Genomic DNA, 19812 nt, shown 5'->3' with positions numbered 1-19812 from the left:
TATTGTAAAGGGGGGAGCCTCTAGTAATTTAATTTTTCAGAAGCACAATTAATTATTGTATTGCAAGGGAGGAGTTTCTAGAGAGTGCATTAATTATTAGAAGGGGGAAGCTTCTAGTAAATGCAATTAATTAATATTTTATTTCCTTCTAGAAGGGTGAAGGGAAAGTATAAATAGAGGTGGGAGCTTCACTGTTTAGCATTCGATGATTGCGAATTGCATTTGATAAGAGCTTGAAGGTGTGAGTTATAGATTTGTTCTCAGCATTAGAGGACGTCTATCCTCTCTTGTGACATTCTAGACGTCATTCCCTTGGGGTTTGGCCTTTGGAATTCATTGCTATGTATTTGATTTTATTAGTTTGAGAACTAATATTGTTTAAGCGGTGGTTCAATCTCCAGTTTCCATAAATTCCTTCTTGTTCATGTTATGTGGTTTTAAATCTATGCAAAGACATCAAAATCACTATCAACAGTTGGTTCAGTTCTTGGGCATTTCCAGGGTGCTCATTATAGGAACATTAGTTCTCAGCCTCTTAAACCGCTACAAGAAATGAACATTGAAACGAAGCAACAACAAGAAAATTGGAAAGCCCCACCTGACAACAAAAGGGCAGAAACTGAAGTTAGGCTGATAAAATAAATAATTTGCCAAAATTGCCGAAAGTGATGGAAAAGCAAGGTCTCCTTGAGCCGGATCCAACGAGACTGATCTCGCGAAAATCCCACGCTCATAGCTCCTAGAATGAATAGAAATCAAATCCTTCAGAAGAGGATTTTAGAAAAGCTCTCCAAATTTCTAAATTCCAAAATAGAAAAATTGAGGAATTAAATTCCTCTTTCCAAACTTATTCACTTGAAAAGTGAATAGTCGATTAGGGCAAATAGCTATTTAGACTAGCTAGACTCCGAATCGACCCAAACGAAAATAGGTTATTCCTCGTAATGGGAATTCACATAAGGAAAAGCTGCCAGAAATTAAATTCGAGAAGATTTAAAGCCCGAAAACCCAAAATCATAGAATCATTTGACAACTTTCGCGACAATGTGAACCTCAAAATGCACAGACACGTTTACTAGTCTAATCACATAATGTAGATGAGTTCGGATTTAATAATCACCGAAAGGTTTTAATTAAACAATTAAAATAAGGATATGTCGACCATACAAAGACGGCATTGCTAAAATATGTATTAGTTGAATCACTAACTCCATGTGCCATTGCTAGGGATATAAATCCTGCACACTAAAACACACGATCAAGTGCAATTGCATATAATATAATATCATAGCCGAAGCAAAATGCATTAAATACCTAATTAATCCATTTACATCACTCATGTTTGCATAAAGCATAAAGAGACATGAATGATGTAAATCATCATAGCATAAAATCCATCACATAACATAATCAAAAAGTATGTCCAAATACCAGATAATTAGATATCATCATAGATTTACTGTCATTTCAAAATGGCATCAACATGCAAATATGATAAACTGAAAAACATAGTAGTAAAGCATCTATGGTACTGAATCAAAGTATAACATTCAACCCTCAACTCATCTCAAAGTACAAACAATAAGAGTATCAAGTATCTCTTGAATCAAAATAGACAAGGTACAAAATGCAAACACAAGAGGCACTACACAACAAGTAAGATAAAACCAACTCTTATAACGCCTTAAAAAATACGTTATTGCATCATACAACAATACAATAACTAATACAAAAAAAAACCAATCTTAAAAATAGATTAACAGTCAGATTGGAATACTAGAACAAGAACTTGTAAGCACGAATGAAACACTTGAACTGATGTTTTTCGGGACAATGGGTTTGTGTCTACTGTCTGCTAGCACGAGGGGCTATGTCCTCAAACTAGCTAAAAGTTGAAGTTTTCTGAAAACTCTCACAAGAGAGAATACTGAATTAAATCATAAAATCAAGCATGCCCAGGAATGAGGCTCTTTCCCTATTTAATACACAAACTAAGACTCTTCGACTCCCCTCTGGCTTTCGTTCTATTCCCTTGTGACTCTTCAACTTCCTTCTGGGATTTCGTCTTATTCCTCCTTGACCTTTTGCCCTTTTTATAATATTAATTGACCATTTAATAATTTGAGTCTATGTTCTCATAGTCAATTTCAACATTATATAAAATAAGATTTCAATATTTCTAATGTCCCAAAAAGGGGACATTACATTCTCTCTAGGTATGCACACACACACACACATATATGTACACACACACACACACACACACACACACACACACACACACACACACACACACACACACATGTAAGTGCAATTCATAGATATTATCAGAGTATCATGGTGGCATCTTATGTGTGTGTGTGTGTGTGTAAAGTTTATAATGTTGATCACTTCCACAGTCTCAAAATAAGAGAGGTAATAGTTCTTTTCATGATATTAAATGTTTAATATTTCTCTTGTTATAAAAAATATACCAAGTAGCTTATGATTGTTCAAGGTATACTTCGTTGTCTAACCGTTAAATCCTTCATCAAGGTAGTTAGAGCCCATACCTGATGGTCTGACGATGGACTAAATTGGTGCCCCATTCCTTGAATCCGGTTTAGCAATGCTTCCCCCCGTTCGTCTGGTCTTGCAACCAAAAATGCATATACCACAATAATAACATGTTCCTCCATTTAAATTGAAATATCAAGTAAACAAAACAACTGATAACTGTCACAGCGGGTAACCACCACTAACCTTTATCTTAAAATATAAGCATTCATTTTTAGTCGGAAATGATAGTAATCAACTAACAAGTCATTTAGACATGAATCAATTTGGTTAATCATAACTTCCATTTTACAAGATCATGATATCCGAGAGTTTCTAACTAACCATTACAACGGCTATAATATTATTTTAAAAGATCAAAAATTTGGGATGTAACAATATTCGTCATACTTGGCACTTCAGGACAACAACTAAATGTAGTCTATCAGATAACAACCATAATCTTAAGGACAACAACTTAATGTAGTCCATCATGACAAGTATCATGACTTCCGTCACACTCCAGGACATCAACTTAATGTAGTTTGTCAGGATATGTTCGTTATCATGATCACTGGCACATTCCGGGACAACAATGTAATCTATTAGGATAATATAACAAGAACACAATAACAACAAATATAGTATTATTAACATCATGAATCGATGCTTGATACATGAGAGGAACTATCACAGCATATATATTGATATATACAGCCCGATCAAGGCATGATCATAAAAGTATCAAATAAGCATGAGATATTAGTATGTGAAGTAAATCAAACATATGCATATATTACTAATTGTTTGAAAAAACAAGGAAAAAGTTGGATTTTCAAAAAAATGCAAAAAATTGAAGAAAAAGAGACAAAAACTATTTTGTTTCAAACCAAGGGCCTTTGCATAGCATAGAGAGATAGAGAGCAAATAAAATAGACTTTAACCCATGAGTTGTAGAACATAGATATTGTCTTTTATATTTGTATTTCTGATTCCATAAGCAAACATTCAATTAACTTTTTAAGAGGGGCGGTCATCAAATAGTTGTCTAAGTCTGAGATCAAGTATTAGCTAAGTCTATGAAGTAACTGAGATCAAAATTAATTGTAGAAAATGGATTTTGTTTTTAATAATCATATTGCTGATTACATAGGCGAATATTCAGTCAACTTTTTAAGTGTGCAGTCACCAAATAAGAAGAAATCTTGGGGTTGTCTTTGTTGATCACACAATCATATAAGTTGTTTAGTATTTTAGCTTCATTATTCAAGAGAGGATTTGATATGTGATGTTTCATCTTGCATGTTGAAGTGGTCACATAACTCGCATCAACACATTCCTCTTGGCCTCATGTGGCCCGTGCTGTCCATATTAGGTCAAGTGTCTACTGAGGTGTCCTATAACCGTTCCTCTTCCGTGATTGAACATTTTTTATGCATTCACTTACCATGACAGAGATAATGAGAAGCATTCACAATAGGGGCGCCTGGATGTCCATCCTTTCTAACTTCTAAGCCCAAATGCAGCACCCTTTGTACCCTTTCGCCCCATGGGACTCTCCAGTCTTATACCATGAAGTGTTGTACCTAGAAGATTGATCCCATCACCATTCCCCTATTTGTAATTCCTCGTTTTCCCTACAATGGAAGACCTTAAGATTCAATCAGTACATATAAAGAATTGTATATTAACATCTTTTAAAAATCTGCAGTAAGTCTTCCACAATCTCTTCTAAAAGGTTTGTTACAAACTGTTCATATACATAACCTTGGATCTTCATATAATAATCTCTCTTGATCTGGTGTATATATTATATCCTTGGTTGCTTGAGACTCTTTGAAATGCTTTTTGCAATAATAATAAGCTCTCTGCTATCTGTTCAAAAACTCTGTAGTTATCAACCATTTTCAAGCCTTCTGTAATAGAATTCTGTATGACAGCCACAACAATCAACAAATCAACTTTCCATTGTCACCTCAACATTTTCAGCTTGTTATGGAAGATGAAAGGGGGCACTGCAGGTCTGGTATAGCAGGCATACCAGATTGCAGACCTTTTACAATTCTGTTACAGGCAAATATATCTTTCTAAACTTCGTAGAACTCATCTATGCATCCCAATACACTCCAAGAGGAAGCTGACTTCATGGAACTGTGTTGCAGGTCACAAATGTGATACACAGCAGGTTTGAAAACACATATTTGGCTCTTCAAATACTCACCTGCAAAGACATTTTTATTATTACTTTCTGATCATTGTCCTTTCAAATGCAATCTTTATGGTATGATTATAACCTGCTATCTATTCGCTCAGGCTGGCAGGAATGAGGCTTTGATATCTCTTGTAATGTCGTTAAATTATAAATAACCAAATTTATCCCTAGGTCACAATTTTTAATTGAAACATAGTAGGGTTAGAGATACCTTTCACTTTGATATGGATCCACAGTTGATATATACTTCACACTTGTATCATTGCTTCCCTTATGCATGGAATAATGACGCCTGATATAATTTATGGTATCCCGTCAAGAAGAGAGAGTCTGATATGGCTTCTAGAAGATATCTCTAGATTTAATATGATTTTTAATTTATACAATAAGTCTGCTCAAGTGTTTGCAATCTGATTTATTTCCCCCAACTATCCCATGAACGCTTAGATAGTGTCTTCTTTGCAAGATAAGACTGCGTCTTTGTTAATAATCTGTGGATGATGCTCACTACTGAGTCAGTAGTTAATGTGGATCTTCTATATGAAGCAATCAAGAATTCTTTGATTTTGGCAATTGTATTATCCCCCTTTCTGAATGCTGTCCTTATAATCACACAGTCTGCAATTGTCTCACACTGTTCCTGATTATCCTACTGTGTATTCATGTATTCATAGCCACTTTAGAGTGGTGAATGTGCTACCCAATCTTGGCAGATCGAACGCTCTTATGAGCTCTTAGGATTTGATTTTAACATTCAAAAATGTATATCTCCTCCCTCCTTATTGGTCCCTTACATCCTTTCTTTAATATTCATAGGACAGTTCTTCAATATTCATGTCTTTTCATATGGATCAGGTTGTCCAAGTAATCACATCTGTTCTCCTTAATCAAATCTGCCTTTAGTGATGAATCACTTAATTTAATTGTATACAATTAATTAGTTTATTTCCTCCATTCGTCAACATAATATTAAATCCCGGTTGATTGAATTACTCTCTCTCTAGACGATAGTCGGCTTGGAATAAGTTATTACTTGTGCTCCTTTTGTTAATTGGGAGGGGCTATTTCATTCTACGATTTAGTGGCCTGGTTTTTGGCAGGACATGACATATGTTTGTGTGTTCGATAAGTTTGCAGCTTATTTTTGGTCATCTTAATCACTCTTTAGGTTCAATATCAGAAAATAATGAAATCTTAGAAGTAAGACGATTTTCTGATGCTCATCTAGGTGTTTTACGTGGGGGAATACAATGAAACTCAATTGAATTATAAATTAACCAATAAAATTGTATAATTGATCATTATATATTGACAATCTTATTTGTTGGCAATAATTTTTTAATATAATTTTAACAAACTATGTTAATTCAATATACAATATCGATGTTCAATATCAATATTCAATATCAATTTACTCTAATAACTACTCTAAAATTAAGAAAGGGAACTAATATTGTAACTAAGGGTGGTGAATATAAATTAGTTCAAAATAAACTAAATCATCCATGCCAAGTGACGTGGCCATGGGTCACGTCACTCTAAAAGGAAGTATCGCACATACTTAAAGACCATTCAATAGGATGAAAAGGGATCAAATCAGTTTTGATCTTTAATATTCATAGTATTTAAACCCGATGTGCGATAGTATTTAAACTCTACTATAGATCACGGCATCACTCTCAGGCATTTGATAGAGAAAGTTTGGGACACTCCAGGGAACGAGGCTTTTTGTTGTTTCGTGGACTTTAAAAAAGCTTTCGACACAGTGCCACGTAATAAACTATGGGATAGAATGGTAGAGCTGGATAAACTATGGGATAGAATGGTAGAGTTGGATGTCCCTAAAGAACTTAGGTCAGCGGTTTACAGATTATATGAGCAGGTCAAAGCAAAAATCAGAACGACAGAAGGGATATCAGAAGATTTTGATAGCAACATCGGGGTTAAGCAAGGGTGTCCGCTTTCTCCAACGCTATTCGGGCTCTATATTGACAAGTTAGAAGAGTGGATAAACAAGACCAATGGTGAAGGGGTGCAGCTGGCCCACTTCGTGATAAGATTGCTCTTATATGCAGATGATCTCATAATTCTTGCTAGAACAGCTAAAGGTTTGAAAGAGCACTTGAAAGCACTAGAATTTTTTTGTCATGAGGTAGGAATGCAAGTTAACACTAGCAAAACCAAAATTATGATCTTCTCACTAAAGAAGAATAGGGGCATACGAGACAAGTTTCTGTTTGAAAATAGCCCCCTTGAGATTGTGGAAGAGTACAAATACTTGGGCATCGATTTTCATAACAAACTCAACTGGGATACTTGTAGATCGAAAAGGATCCAAGGGGGCTGGAAGGCGTTATACTCTTTACAAAATAAGTGCAGGAACGCAAAATTATGGGATTCGATGACCATGAAAACTCTGTTTGGTTTGCTGGTCACTCCGGTTATTCTATACGGATGTGAAGTGTGGGGCGGTAATATCTCCAAACAGAAATGGCTGCAAGTAGAAAGAATTCAAAAACACTTTATCACATGCAATCTTAAAGTCAAGACCACAATTCCGTATGAAATCCTTTTGGCGGAGGTGGGTTCCTTTCCATTAGAAGCCATCGCATTGATCCGAATGCTAAGCTATTTAAAGAAAACCCAAGGTCTAGAAACACATCGTTGGCCCAAGTTGGTAATAGAGGAAAAACTTGTGAGGCGGAAAAGCACATGGATGAAACAAAATGACAAATGGATGCAAAAATGGGATATCAATATCCAAGCTTGCCCAGATAACATTAAAGAAATAAAAAAGTTTGTCAATGAAAAATTTCGCAATATTCTGTGGACAAGACACATAGGGAGGAAAAAATCTTATTACATTAAAGAATTTAATCCCACTTCTAGTCATGATGAAAAGGCCTATATAAGGGCACCTATTAACTGGAAAGCAAAAATGTTGATGGCACAAATTAGAACTAGTTCACATCAGCTGCGATGTGAAACTGGTAGATGGCAAGTTCCAAAGGAAGAGTGGGCAGACAGAACATGTTTATTCTGCAATATGGGAACAATGGAGACAGAGCAACACTTTGTCATGGAATGCTTGGCTTACAACGACATCAGATCTGATTATACAAAAATTCTGCAGAACAAGGACTTCAACTATTTATTTGAGGAAGATCAAGTGAAGAGAACAACGGATTTGATTATCAAAATTCAGAGAAGAAGAGACAAGTTAACCAAAACTTTGCAACTGACTAGTTTGGCTCCTGACTCGGGAGGGCGATTGCATGGGTTCCATAGACTACTTTAGTCTCGTGGACGTCATTAAAATCTATCATATCATATCATATCAAAGCAAGCAGTGGTGACATGGGAGGAGCAAATACCGATGGGACGTGAGGACTAGAAGACGACGGAAGTATGGAGGCCACATCACCAAATCACATTTAGTACGGCGGGCAAAAGCATCGGCAATTGCAAAGGTACAGTATTTATTATTATTGTTAAAAGTGCATTTCCTATGAAATACGTCAAGCATTGTGTTATTATTTTCTTTACACTTTATTATTAAGTATTGAGAAAATAATGTTTATTAAATAAATCAACCATTAAGAAAGCTATTAAGAATAAAATGTTTCTTGAAATAAGAAATAATAGTGTTTCTTGAAATAAGAAATAAGTTTATTATAAAAGGAAGTGTTAGAATCTGAAAAGATTAATAACCTAGAAAACTAGTGCAAAGAGTAAATATCTAAACTATGAATGCAAATGATACAAAATCAAAATAGCATCATAGAGTTAGTCTCCAAGAGAGTAATGCAAATGCTGGAAGCAAAATAGCATTAAGAGGATGCAAAAACAAGAGATATGCAAATACAAGCCAGGTAGCATGCTTATATAGGCTAGGAAGAGGGAGGAGGTGGCAACACCAACCAATGAGGAGCAACCATCTATCGGACTAAAGATAGCAAAGTATCTTCCCAAGATAGTTAATGGATGCTCACATGTAGGAAGATGACACCTCACAACCATTCACCTAATAAGACATGCTTTATTAACCTAAGCGAGATTATTAAAAGTGTAGGAAAAACCTAGCAAAATAGGAAAAATAAAAAACTACACTAACACCCCCCCATAAGCGAAGCTTAGGTGGATGTAGAAATGGGTCCCGGCAAGTCAAGCCTGATGAGGTACCCATGTACATAAAATTCCCCCAAAAGAGAGAGAAAAGAGACTCCCCAAAGAAAATTAGGACTCCAAGTGAGAGGAAGAGGCCCCCCCCAAAAGATGTAGCATCCTGCACCTCCAGCAAAGCTTGCAAATTTTGTCCGGTAGATCCACTTACATCGAACATTTTTTCTTCCCTTAGAAAAAGGGACAAGATCCCAAGTGTGGTTCCTCATCAAGGAACTATACTCTTCCTGCATAGTTGTATCCCACTCAAAAATACCAGAAGCCTCATGAAAGGACTGTGGATTTGAGGCAGTAGCAATGAAGATATGTAGAGCATCCTGGAATTGTGAATGAGTCTGCTTGGTGTCTGATGGATCCCCAACCCAATGACTTGCAAACTGCAAGGTCTGTCTAGCCCAAAGTGGACCAGAAGATGGAGAATCTAGAGGAGAATCATCAACCTGTGAATGATGACTAGGAGAGGAAGAAGGTGAGTCCTCTGAGTCACTCTCTGCATCAAAAGTGGAGGTAGAAGACTGCTCAAGTGAATTTGACCCATCAGGAGATCTATCATGTATTCCAAGTGACTCCAATGTCAAAGTAGAAGGCAACCCTGTGACCATGCTCTGCTGGTTAAGCTGATGCAAGTAGTGGAAGTTAAGATGGCCAAACTGCTCATGCCATAATCTGCTCACATCATTAGAGTGAGTGAGAAAAATAGTCAAAGGAGGATCAGGAACAAGGTGAGAAAACATATAGAGTCTTGACTGATGATCTGCTCTCCCAACTGCAATTGTAGAATCATTGTGCAACTCACGTATCTCCACTGAATCAGGAGTGAACTCAACCCGCTTGCCTAAACCTGTGTGAGTGATCTGGTGTACCGATAGGAGATTAGTTGACAATGAGGGTACATAAGGAACATCATGGAATGTGCCATCCCCCACATCAACAGACCCTCTCCCGCACACCTCAATAGGAGTGTTGTCACCCATCAACATAGAAGGCATAGTACATTGCTCCAAGGATGCAATTTCTTCCTTAGATGAAGCCATGTGGTGTGAAGCACTCGAATCAAGAACCCAAGTGGATGATGAGGAAGCAACTGCAAAAAGGGCCTTGCCCTTTCCTTTCCCCTTGCTGTTTTCTTTTTCTTTGTTAGACCCTTCATTAGAACTTTGTTTGATAGACTCAGGAACACTGATATTATTCTTCTCAAGAATGTATGTCAAGTGATCAAGTTGTTTCTGCAAACATTTATGTTCATCATGAACAGGTCTTTTACAATAAGCACATTTGACCTTTTCTTTCTTAGGTTTATTGCCCTTGGAAGATGGTGTATCAATAGTTGCTTTTGAAGAAACTGGCATCTGATCCTTCTTCTCCTCGCTATTCTTTTGTTTCTTGTCCTTACTATTGTTGTTACTACTTTGTCCTTGTTGTTCTTTTGTGCCTTGGTTGGCAGCCAAGGCATGTGACTGAGAGGACTTAAGAATGCCCATCTGGATTAGCTTGTCCTGTTCTCGAGTGAGATTGATAGAAAAATCATCTAAAGATGGCATGGTGAATTGAGTACCAAGTGCACCCTTAGTAGCATAGAAAGTAGAGACAAACACAGAATATTCTGAACTTAGCTTAGAGAGAATACTAAGAATCAGTTGTTCATCTTTCTTTTCAATTCCACATTGTTTTAACTGCAGCCTTAGTGATTTCAATTTGGTGAAGAAACCTTGGATTGTGTTGAAATTGCCTGGACTCAAACTTATTAATTCATTTTCCAACATATGACCCCTCATTGAATCTTGTGTGCCAAATAGTGTTTCTAGCTTTGTCCATACTTCATTTGGTGTATCCAAAGACTCAATGTGAAATAGCAAGTCAGGAGAAACAGACAAACACAATGTTCCAAATGCCTCATCACATTTGTTAAACCACTTAGGCTTATCTTCATCTTTAGCAGGTTCAGTTTCAAGTCCCATAGTTATCCTATTTAATCCAGCTTTCCTTAAGTGAATTGTCATGCGTGATTTCCACTCAAAGTAATTATATGGAGTTAGGATGGGCATATTTGTTTGATCCATGATGAAGAAATGCAAAGAAATGCTAAAAAGAAGAGAACCCAGCCACGACAATGTCCCCCCCCCTTTTTACTCAATCAAAGAACCCCCCCCCAAAGAATTATGATTTGGCACTTTATTTTAGTGCATTTACAACTACCACTAGAAAGAGATACTTAGTGGTCTTGATTTCAATGCATTACAAACCCTCATGAAGAGCATATGCTAAAAGTGAAACTTGGGCACAATAATCAAGGAAACAAACAACACCACTGTAATCTACTCGAAAAATCATGCACTTTCCAAAAAAGAATCGCCTCGATACGAGGTCGTATGAGAAAGTTATGATCCTCCGAAGTTTCCAAAATGAGAACTGTGCACAGTCACGGCTGAGAATTTGCAATTTCTGAAGAATTCATGCATGAAAATCAAAAAATAACTCCACTAGTGGATAGAGCACAAAAAAATAGCCAAGTTCATAACAAGAATCATCAAAATCGAAGTCCGTATGAGCAAGAACGAGACATTTGAAAACTGCATTCAAATCTGCGGCTGCCAACGGAGAGGGGTATGGCTGTAGCTTTGCATGCTCGATCCTGAAAAATATACAGCTTGCATGCAAAATCTAAAAGATACCCAGATGGTTTTTCGGGGCTACGAACAAAACCCAGAAAGCGTTTTTCTTGTTGATGAACAGAAGATGTTGCTGTAGTGTAAATCAGACGCCTTTAACAGTAAAAAACGGCTCCAAAAATCAGAAAACGACCCCAGCAACCAAAATTTGACATGCAAATGCTGGATCAGCTTCTTAAGTCCATCAATGGCATGTTGGAACCTGCAAAACTGATTGAAAACTCCAAATATGCAAGTTGGTTGTCAAATTTGAGATTGAAACCCCAGAGAAAAACTGTTTTTGTCAAAACTTTTCTGATTCTCAGGATCATCCAAAGATGCAAGAGAAGAGCATACTTTGTTTTTAAAAAAACTACAATAAAGTTTATTTGCCCCCCCCGAATCTCTCAAATAAGGAAACTAAAATCTACTCTTGCACATAGAAAAGCTCTGATGCCATGTTAGAATCTGAAAAGATTAATAACCCAGAAAACTAGTGCAAAGAGTAAATATCTAAACTATGAATGCAAATGATACAAAATCAAAATAGCATCATAGAGTTAGTCTCCAAGAGAGTAATGCAAATGCTGGAAGCAAAATAGCATTAAGAGGATGCAAAAACAAGAGATATGCAAATACAAGCCAGGTAGCATGCTTATATAGGCTAAGAAGAGGGAGGAGGTGGCAACACCAACCAATGAGGAGCAACCATCTATCGGACTAAAGATAGCAAAGTATCTTCCCAAGATAGCTAATGGATGCTCACATGTAGGAAGATGACACCTCACAACCATTCACCTAATAAGACATGCTTTATTAACCTAAGCGAGATTATTAAAAGTGTAGGAAAAACCTAGCAAAATAGGAAAAATAAAAAACTACACTAACAGGAAGTCTATAAGAATATAATGTTTAAGGAGAATTAATAAGTACATTATAAAAGGGAAGAGTACGATTTCTTGTATCAGTATCAGAGATAGGAACACTTCTATTTGGCTGATGCAATAAATGATGACTCTAATGTCAGTATCAGAGATGGGCCGAACCACCCATTTGGCTGACTTCATAAGGAAGCATATGTAAAGTGTTGGTATCAGAGACGGGCATAATGACCGTCTGGCCAAAACAAATATTAAAGGAATACAACCTCTATAATGTTGGTATGTGAGATTTATCTCCATCTGACCAACATGCTTGAGGAAGTATAATAGTAAGAATATTCTAATGGTGTCAACATATGCATATTTGAGCCTTAAGAGAGCAGTTTAGAAAAGACGGGGAAATAACTTAGGGTTAGGAAACCCAATCTAGAGATGGCCTTTAAGGTTTGGGTTTAGGATAGAGGGTAGAAAAGTATAATAGGATTTATTATTGTCAAGATTCTAATTATTGTTTTTGCAGGTTTGACTAAATCTAATGGTGGGGACAGTACAGGGAAGGTGACACAAAACTTTCTTCTTGTATGGCATAAGTATCATTTGCATAATTGTTTTCTTCAGCTTTGTAAATCTTCTTCGTGTTGGTTTGTTACTAAAATAATGAGCTAGCCTCTGAACCAGTAGCAAATTTGAGACTGAGAATTACTCACAGTCTCATGTGACCCTTTAGTCTTCTATGCAATTCATGTTACTCATGTAGGTCCATCCAAATGTTCCAGTGTACTCTTCATGCATTGTCCTCCCTTTCTACAGCGAATGGGCAAAGACAGTGAGATGCACTTTATGTTTTGACATGCAGAGGACTGCTGCCAACCCCACATGGGAGAGTAATGAGGGGTGTGGTGCCCTTTAGTTGTAGAGAATGGAATCGAGTCGACCACCTTTAACTGAGTAGAGGGATGGTAAAAAGAGAAGCAACATGAATTTCCATCGTAGCCCACTTTCTTATATTGTTCAAAAAAAATACAAATCTTTAATATATGTTTAAAAACTAGTATATTGACAATATATAAACCTGTTTGTATACTTGGATTGTGAACTTATTTTTTTGATACTTTTTGAAAGTAATTTTACCTGTATTGGCATTTGTTGATATACATCTTTTGGGTTAATCATTAGCTACATGGAGTTTACATTCCTTGGCATTGACAAAATTTAGTCTGGAACACAGTTGTAGGATAAAATTAATGTAGAGTTTCATTGACCTTGAGTGATCTATTTGTCAATTAAATGTTAGGGTTTTAGGATCATACCGATTTCTAATATTCTAGTTGAAAGTTTTAATGGTTCTCTTATATTGATATTATATAATTATTAATTGAAAAAAGAATGAAAAATTGACAATAGTCAAAACCAAAAGTATGAGTCAATTGAAAAGATTCAAAGTGGTGAAGCTGGTAAAAAACATGAAAATTATGATAAATTGCATGCCCTATGAAAGTTTCTATGGTTTCAAGGATTTTATTTGATCTTGGGGAGGGTGCAAGGGGGGTTGCACTCAGACCTCGAGTGGGGTGCCCTAAAACCCTGTTGGACACTTTACCCCTCAACCTTATTGGGGGCACTGCCCCTAGATCTTGTAAGGGGCGTAGCCTTTCAAGCATGCTAGCGGTTGCTGACCTTCTAACAAAAGATAACTAATACAGGTTTAAATAGAAGACTTATTTAAATCTATTTACTGTGACCCTTCTTAATAACTTTTATTTACCACACCAATAGACTATAGTGTAGTATGTATTCCTAACAGGTCCCAGAGTAAATCACGCATACTTATTGTTAGGCAGTTTAGAATTATGGTCCCTTGATTGTTTTTTTCTTGGATCTTCCGTTTTGAATAATCAGGAGACTGCTCTGCTTATTGTATCAATTGCATTTTCTGTGATGCATCCAGATTTTGGTATCTGTTTCTGAGCTCAAGATGAAAAAACAAGTAGAACCTGGATTAAGTTGGCCCTTATGCATTCTTTCATAAGGAAACTATGACTGAATTTGTGGGAAAGAAAACTATATCGAACAAGGATTATTGTTGAAGTTTTGTTTTGGTCTTAGTTATTTTTGTGTTCTTCAAAATATATATGTTAGACTTACAAGAAAGTTTTTAATTGCTCACGTTGCATTTTTACCTTTTTTAGACGGTACCGAGTCAGGTGGTCCAGTCACTGTTTCAAGCATGTAAAACCGGGCAGTTTGATGTAGCACAAAAGGAAGTTGCAGACATTACAGCTGAGGGACATCCAACATCCCAAATCTTTTCCCAGGTTCTATCTGACCTTTGAATTTGAACTTATCTATAACTTGTATGGAATGTAGATTGCTTGTTTCAAAAATGAATATAACCTTTCTATTATGCTTCTTGCACAGAAGTAATTTTATGTGTGATAAAAAAGACATCCAAAATGGTAAAATGGGAGGCACAGATCATATCTAATGAGAATCTAATGATTGTGAGCGCTGCCACGTTTCAGCTTTTACGGTGCGGCAGTGTCCTTATAATTTTATAACAGGTTCAATTAGCATAAAATTTACCTGAGGGGGAGAGATTAGTATATGGGGATCAATTTATTGTTTTTTCATGTTTATTGAAAATTTTACAAAATGGGAAGGTTCTCTGTTATGGTAAATCGGTGTTGTTGTAGTTGTATTAAACAAAGGCGATCAAAACCTTAAACCAGGCTTGCGATTTTCAACAAAAATCTTCAAAGACAAACCACAAATTTCATAAAAATACACTCTTAAAATTTTTATTTTAAAAAATCGAAAAACAAATATTTGGAAAAAAATTCCAGATAAAAAAGTTCGAATTTATCTTTTATAAAACTTGCCAAATAATATGAATATCCATCAACCCACTCTGCTACCATGTTATGCTAAAGCAATGATGTTGTAGTTGTACTTAACAAAGGAGATGAAAGCTCCTTAAATAGATTTACAAAGACAATGTTTCTAAAAGAAATAATCATGAACTAAAGACAAAAATAGAAACTGTTTAATAAACTAAAGACTAACTAAAATGACCATTAAATAAATATTATAATATTTCAATAGTCTCAATTTAACTTTGGAATTTTTCATTTTTTATATACTAACATGAACGAATGAACATTTGAGTATTTCATGTTAATTTAAATTTTTCTAGTGTTTGGCATATCATCATGGTGAAGGGTTTTAGAGTGTTTACATCAAAATCATTGAAAGAACCTTTTATAAAATCAGTTTCTAGCCGGAGCTAAACTATTGTTCTTGCCATCATCTTTCTTAGAGGAAGGAGCATGTTTTAAAATTTGTTAATTAAGCTAAAGATTTTTATAGCCCACACCGTTTTTAGCAGCCTAATTTCAGCATGATGCGCCTTCTGAGGAATTAAAAGATCTTGTGCCAAACACGAGATGTGAGTTTTAAGCAAGTTTGTACTTAATTCAATGGACAATTTGAGTGTAGGTTGCTGGAGTTCAGATTTACTTTTAGTAGATAGGATTTATAATTGAACATGCATTGGATGCAAGCAATTAGTGCTATAGTGGAAGTGTAGTTAATTTGAATTTCTTAATAATTTTCATGCAATGTTTTGTAAACATTATAAACAATTACCATTTGCACTTAGATTTTAAAGGCAATATTAATCTTGTTGATTAAATTTCAATTCACCAAGTATTTATTATTGTTAATCTAAAATTAATATTTGCTCAATAGAATTTAATAATTTTTATTTTTCATCTAAAATTTCTATTGGTTCCTAATTTTGATTTACAAAGCATTTGTGTCTACATTTAAATCCATTCAAACCTTGTGCACTTCTGCATTGAGCTAAAAACTGGTTATCAACCTTTGCTTCACATGAATCCAAAAAGGACTTCTTTAGTTTTATTCAGCAGTTGTATAAGAAACCTCAAAACATTGTACACATTGTAAATAGCAAGTACACATTGTTTAGATTAGGCAACTTATCTGGGATTCAAGCATTTAAGGAGATTGATATGTCTGGAAGCTTCCTCTGAAAAATACCTTTCAAGTTCGACTTAATGCAAAAGATACTCACTTATGCTTATCTGCTCAATCTAGTAGTCTTCGATTTGATCACTACTGCTATTTCTAGCCTGAGTTTGGAGGGATTCAAAAGCTTTTCCCCGATGAATGGTTTGTTTAAAAAATTAAAATCCAAACATTCCTCTACAAGTCCACTTATGTGCCAGTGTGGAGAATCTAGAATGAAAGGTTGGTACTGATCTCTCTAGATACCTTTATATTTTCCAAGCTGCATTGCCTTTAGAAAGGTTTTTAATAGGAAGGAAAGCAATTGAGACCCTACCTTCAAAACTCTAGTCCAGGTTTGAGAGTTAGCATTCAAAACCTCCAAACTAACTTGACTACAAAACCAATATTGAAGCCTTTGCTATTTTTGAGCCCTCCCCACTTTATTGAGTGCCCCACAAATTTTTAGCCTGAGCTAAAAGGGGGACATTAAAAGATTTCCTTATGTCTTTCTAAAGGAAGGATCTCATCAAGGGTTTCATCTTTGAAACAACACCTAACAAACAGAACAATAGATTGGGGCAGGGTGAACCTACCTAGGAAGCAAAGAAATTTCAATTCCATCTTGCAAACTTACTCCTAAAATTTAGTAGAACGGGATTCCAAAGATACTGCATATCACAGCCAAACAGTAGGTCGTTGAGATAGGAACTAGGAAGCCCAGTTCTTTACAAAGGATAAAGGTCTACCAAGAAACTTTTGAACCATACTTTTATCATTAGAATTTTTTTATCTTGGACTTAAATCTTATTTATGATTTATCGTCTAAATTGAGGCGTTTTCATGTTAGAATATAAGTATATATCACATCATCGGTAATTAGAATATTTAACTATTATTGTTGTTGACACAGGTAATTGTTTTTGTAAAACATAGTATTTTTTATTGATGCTCAAAATTTAGATTTTCAGATAGAGTGACTTTCCCCACTGATTGACACTTCAGAGACCTAACCTTGTGACTCCACAAAAAGCCATCTTTTTTAGTATCACCGTCCCCTTGCAAAAAAGATAGTCTGAAAAGCCTGGCCTAATAAATCTGATACATCTTTTGTTTAGCATTTTAATCTTTGCAAAAGCTTGATATGTGTTATTGTTTTCGTTTCTCCAAGTCTTTTATGACAATTGTGGTTTCAAATTCCAAATTTTAAACTGAAGGCCGAGGTCATTAGTCATTGACCTACCACTCAAGTCATATGACAATTCCTAGATTTCATTTGTTGGTGTTGAATAAATATTTAATACCATGTAGCTATGATTTCGTTTTTAATTGTTTCTGTAGAATGCATTGTAAGTTTTGTTCAACATTTTTAAGCAATTAGGGATATTGTAAAAATGTATTCAAACCAGATACTAACATTCTTTTTTCCGCTTTTGCAGTTATACGACATGGTAGTTCAAGCTAGTGATATTTCAGATGAGACCAAGGCCCGAATATGCCAGAGATTAGCTGAAGCTGATAAGGTGATTCTGTCACGTCATTAAATTTCATCGATACCACCGCCGTACTGGTAGCATGTTGTGTTCTTTAATATACTCTATGTTATCTGAATAAAGCATGTTGATCTGCAGTGCCTTATTGATGGAGCTGATGAATACTTGCAGCTGTTGGATATAACCAGCAATACAATGCGTGCCTTATGTAACATGACTCAAGAGTGCTGTTTTTGAATTAGATAAAAATAAGTTTTGAAAAGGTGGTTATTGATATTATTTACATGGATTTACTGAACAGATGGCTAGCATGCTTATACTATATAGTCTCTTTATGTTGTCTCTTCGAGCTGATGACTCTTACAGCCTTCGTGTGTTAGCAGGCAATGCGATTCACGCATTCTTAATATTGTTCAAGAATGTTGAACGATCAGAGTTTACAACCGTCTTGCTGCTTGTCCAACTTTATCAGAAGAATTTTTGTGTATAGTTCTGAAGTGTGGTCACTCCATATTTTTGTATACCCTTTCTCTTGCCTTTTTCTTGGCCATTGAAAGTTGTCTTCATTTGTTGGTATACAAGAGGTGAAGAATCTCTAAATCAAATTGATATTATTCAGCATATGGTTAATTGGACTTGATAGTGTAAAAGCACTTGACATCAAGATTTCAATGTTCTTATTTTCTGAGCAGATTTTAGTTTGAATTCAAACGTTATTATTTTCCTGCAATGATTGATGTACATTCACGTGATCTACTAGATCATCCTTGTACTGTGTTCTTGATATGTTCATAGAGGCAACCTTCATTTTGATGCTTTTGTTATGTTTCTACATGTTGTAATGTTGTAACTGTGGCATGTATCAAATGTTATTGGTATTGACGATGAAGTTTTAGATACAGCAATTATTTTTTCTTAGTACCTATAAGACTTCCACTGCAACAATAATACAGATAAATATTAGTGGGAGACCTTGTGATGATACTGACTACAAGAAATAACTAGTTTCATGGAATACAAAAAAAGACCAACTGGAACATACTGAAACATTTTTGAATAATATTTTATGATGTAATAAAACCACATTAGAGAATATTGCAGGTCTCTTAAAGGAAGATACTTTGTATAAACAATGTTCAATACAATATAGTTCATAGGTTCCTATTGTACTACAGAAGTCCTCATTGTACAAATTTTACCGAAGTGTCGAGTTTCAAAATTATGGCTTCACATTTTACACAACAGAACTACTACTTCTAAAGTGAGAAGTTTCAGTATTATGGCTTCACTTGTTAAGTACCTATTGTACTACGGAAGTCCTAATTATACAAATTTTACCTGAGTGTCTTCTAAACTAGTCTAGATTGCGCGGTCGGGGAGACATACTAGACATAGATTAAAAATAAATAAATATTTCACAATATCTGTGATGATCAAGTTTAAAATGCCATAGATGACCACACCCACTTATCTAACATAAATTGTTTATGGAATTTTAAAAATAATTACAAAGGATGAATCAATTGCAATTTAATTCTCCATACCATTTAAATAATAAAAAAGCAACAAGCTTTTATAAATCATTGAAATATAATATATGAATTTATATTACAAAATCATATTAAAACTCCTCATCCTTCCATACAAAATATATAATACTTCTTTGTGGAATATTTTTTCAAATGTCTTGTTACAAAATGAATCATCCTTTATATTGGAAAATACTAAATTACATGACCTTTTAAAATTGAGTCACGCCATTTCTTCAACATTTTATGTCTTGTTTCAAAATTATGGCTTCACATTTTACCCAACAGAACTATTACTTCTAAAGT

General features: G+C 35.3%; 1 protein-coding gene across 3 annotated transcripts in view; it reads left to right on the top strand.

Moving 5' to 3' along the window:
- EMB1968 (ATPase family associated with various cellular activities (AAA)) overlaps positions 1-18707 on the top strand; it is a 125237-nt gene extending 106530 nt beyond the window's left edge. Inside the window, exons 10-13 of one of the 3 annotated variants that reach the window (XM_089792672.1) lie at positions 14648-14773; positions 17924-18007; positions 18116-18240; positions 18361-18707. In XM_089792672.1, the coding sequence (XP_089648798.1) occupies positions 14648-14773; positions 17924-18007; positions 18116-18214 (309 nt within the window). In that variant the 3' untranslated portion in view covers positions 18215-18240; positions 18361-18707. Of the gene's footprint in view, positions 1-14647; positions 14774-17923; positions 18008-18115 lie in introns of all 3 variants that reach the window. The other 2 variants (XM_089792673.1, XM_089792671.1) reach the window with 2 other exon arrangements.
- The last annotated feature ends 1105 nt before the right edge of the window (positions 18708-19812 follow it).

The sequence above is a fragment of the Cupressus sempervirens genome, chromosome 7 (genome assembly GCF_028749045.1).
Source record: "Cupressus sempervirens isolate cs-2001-9-10 chromosome 7, ASM2874904v1, whole genome shotgun sequence".
Lineage (NCBI taxonomy): Eukaryota > Viridiplantae > Streptophyta > Pinopsida > Cupressales > Cupressaceae > Cupressus > Cupressus sempervirens.
This window is presented reverse-complemented; position numbering and strand designations above follow the sequence as displayed.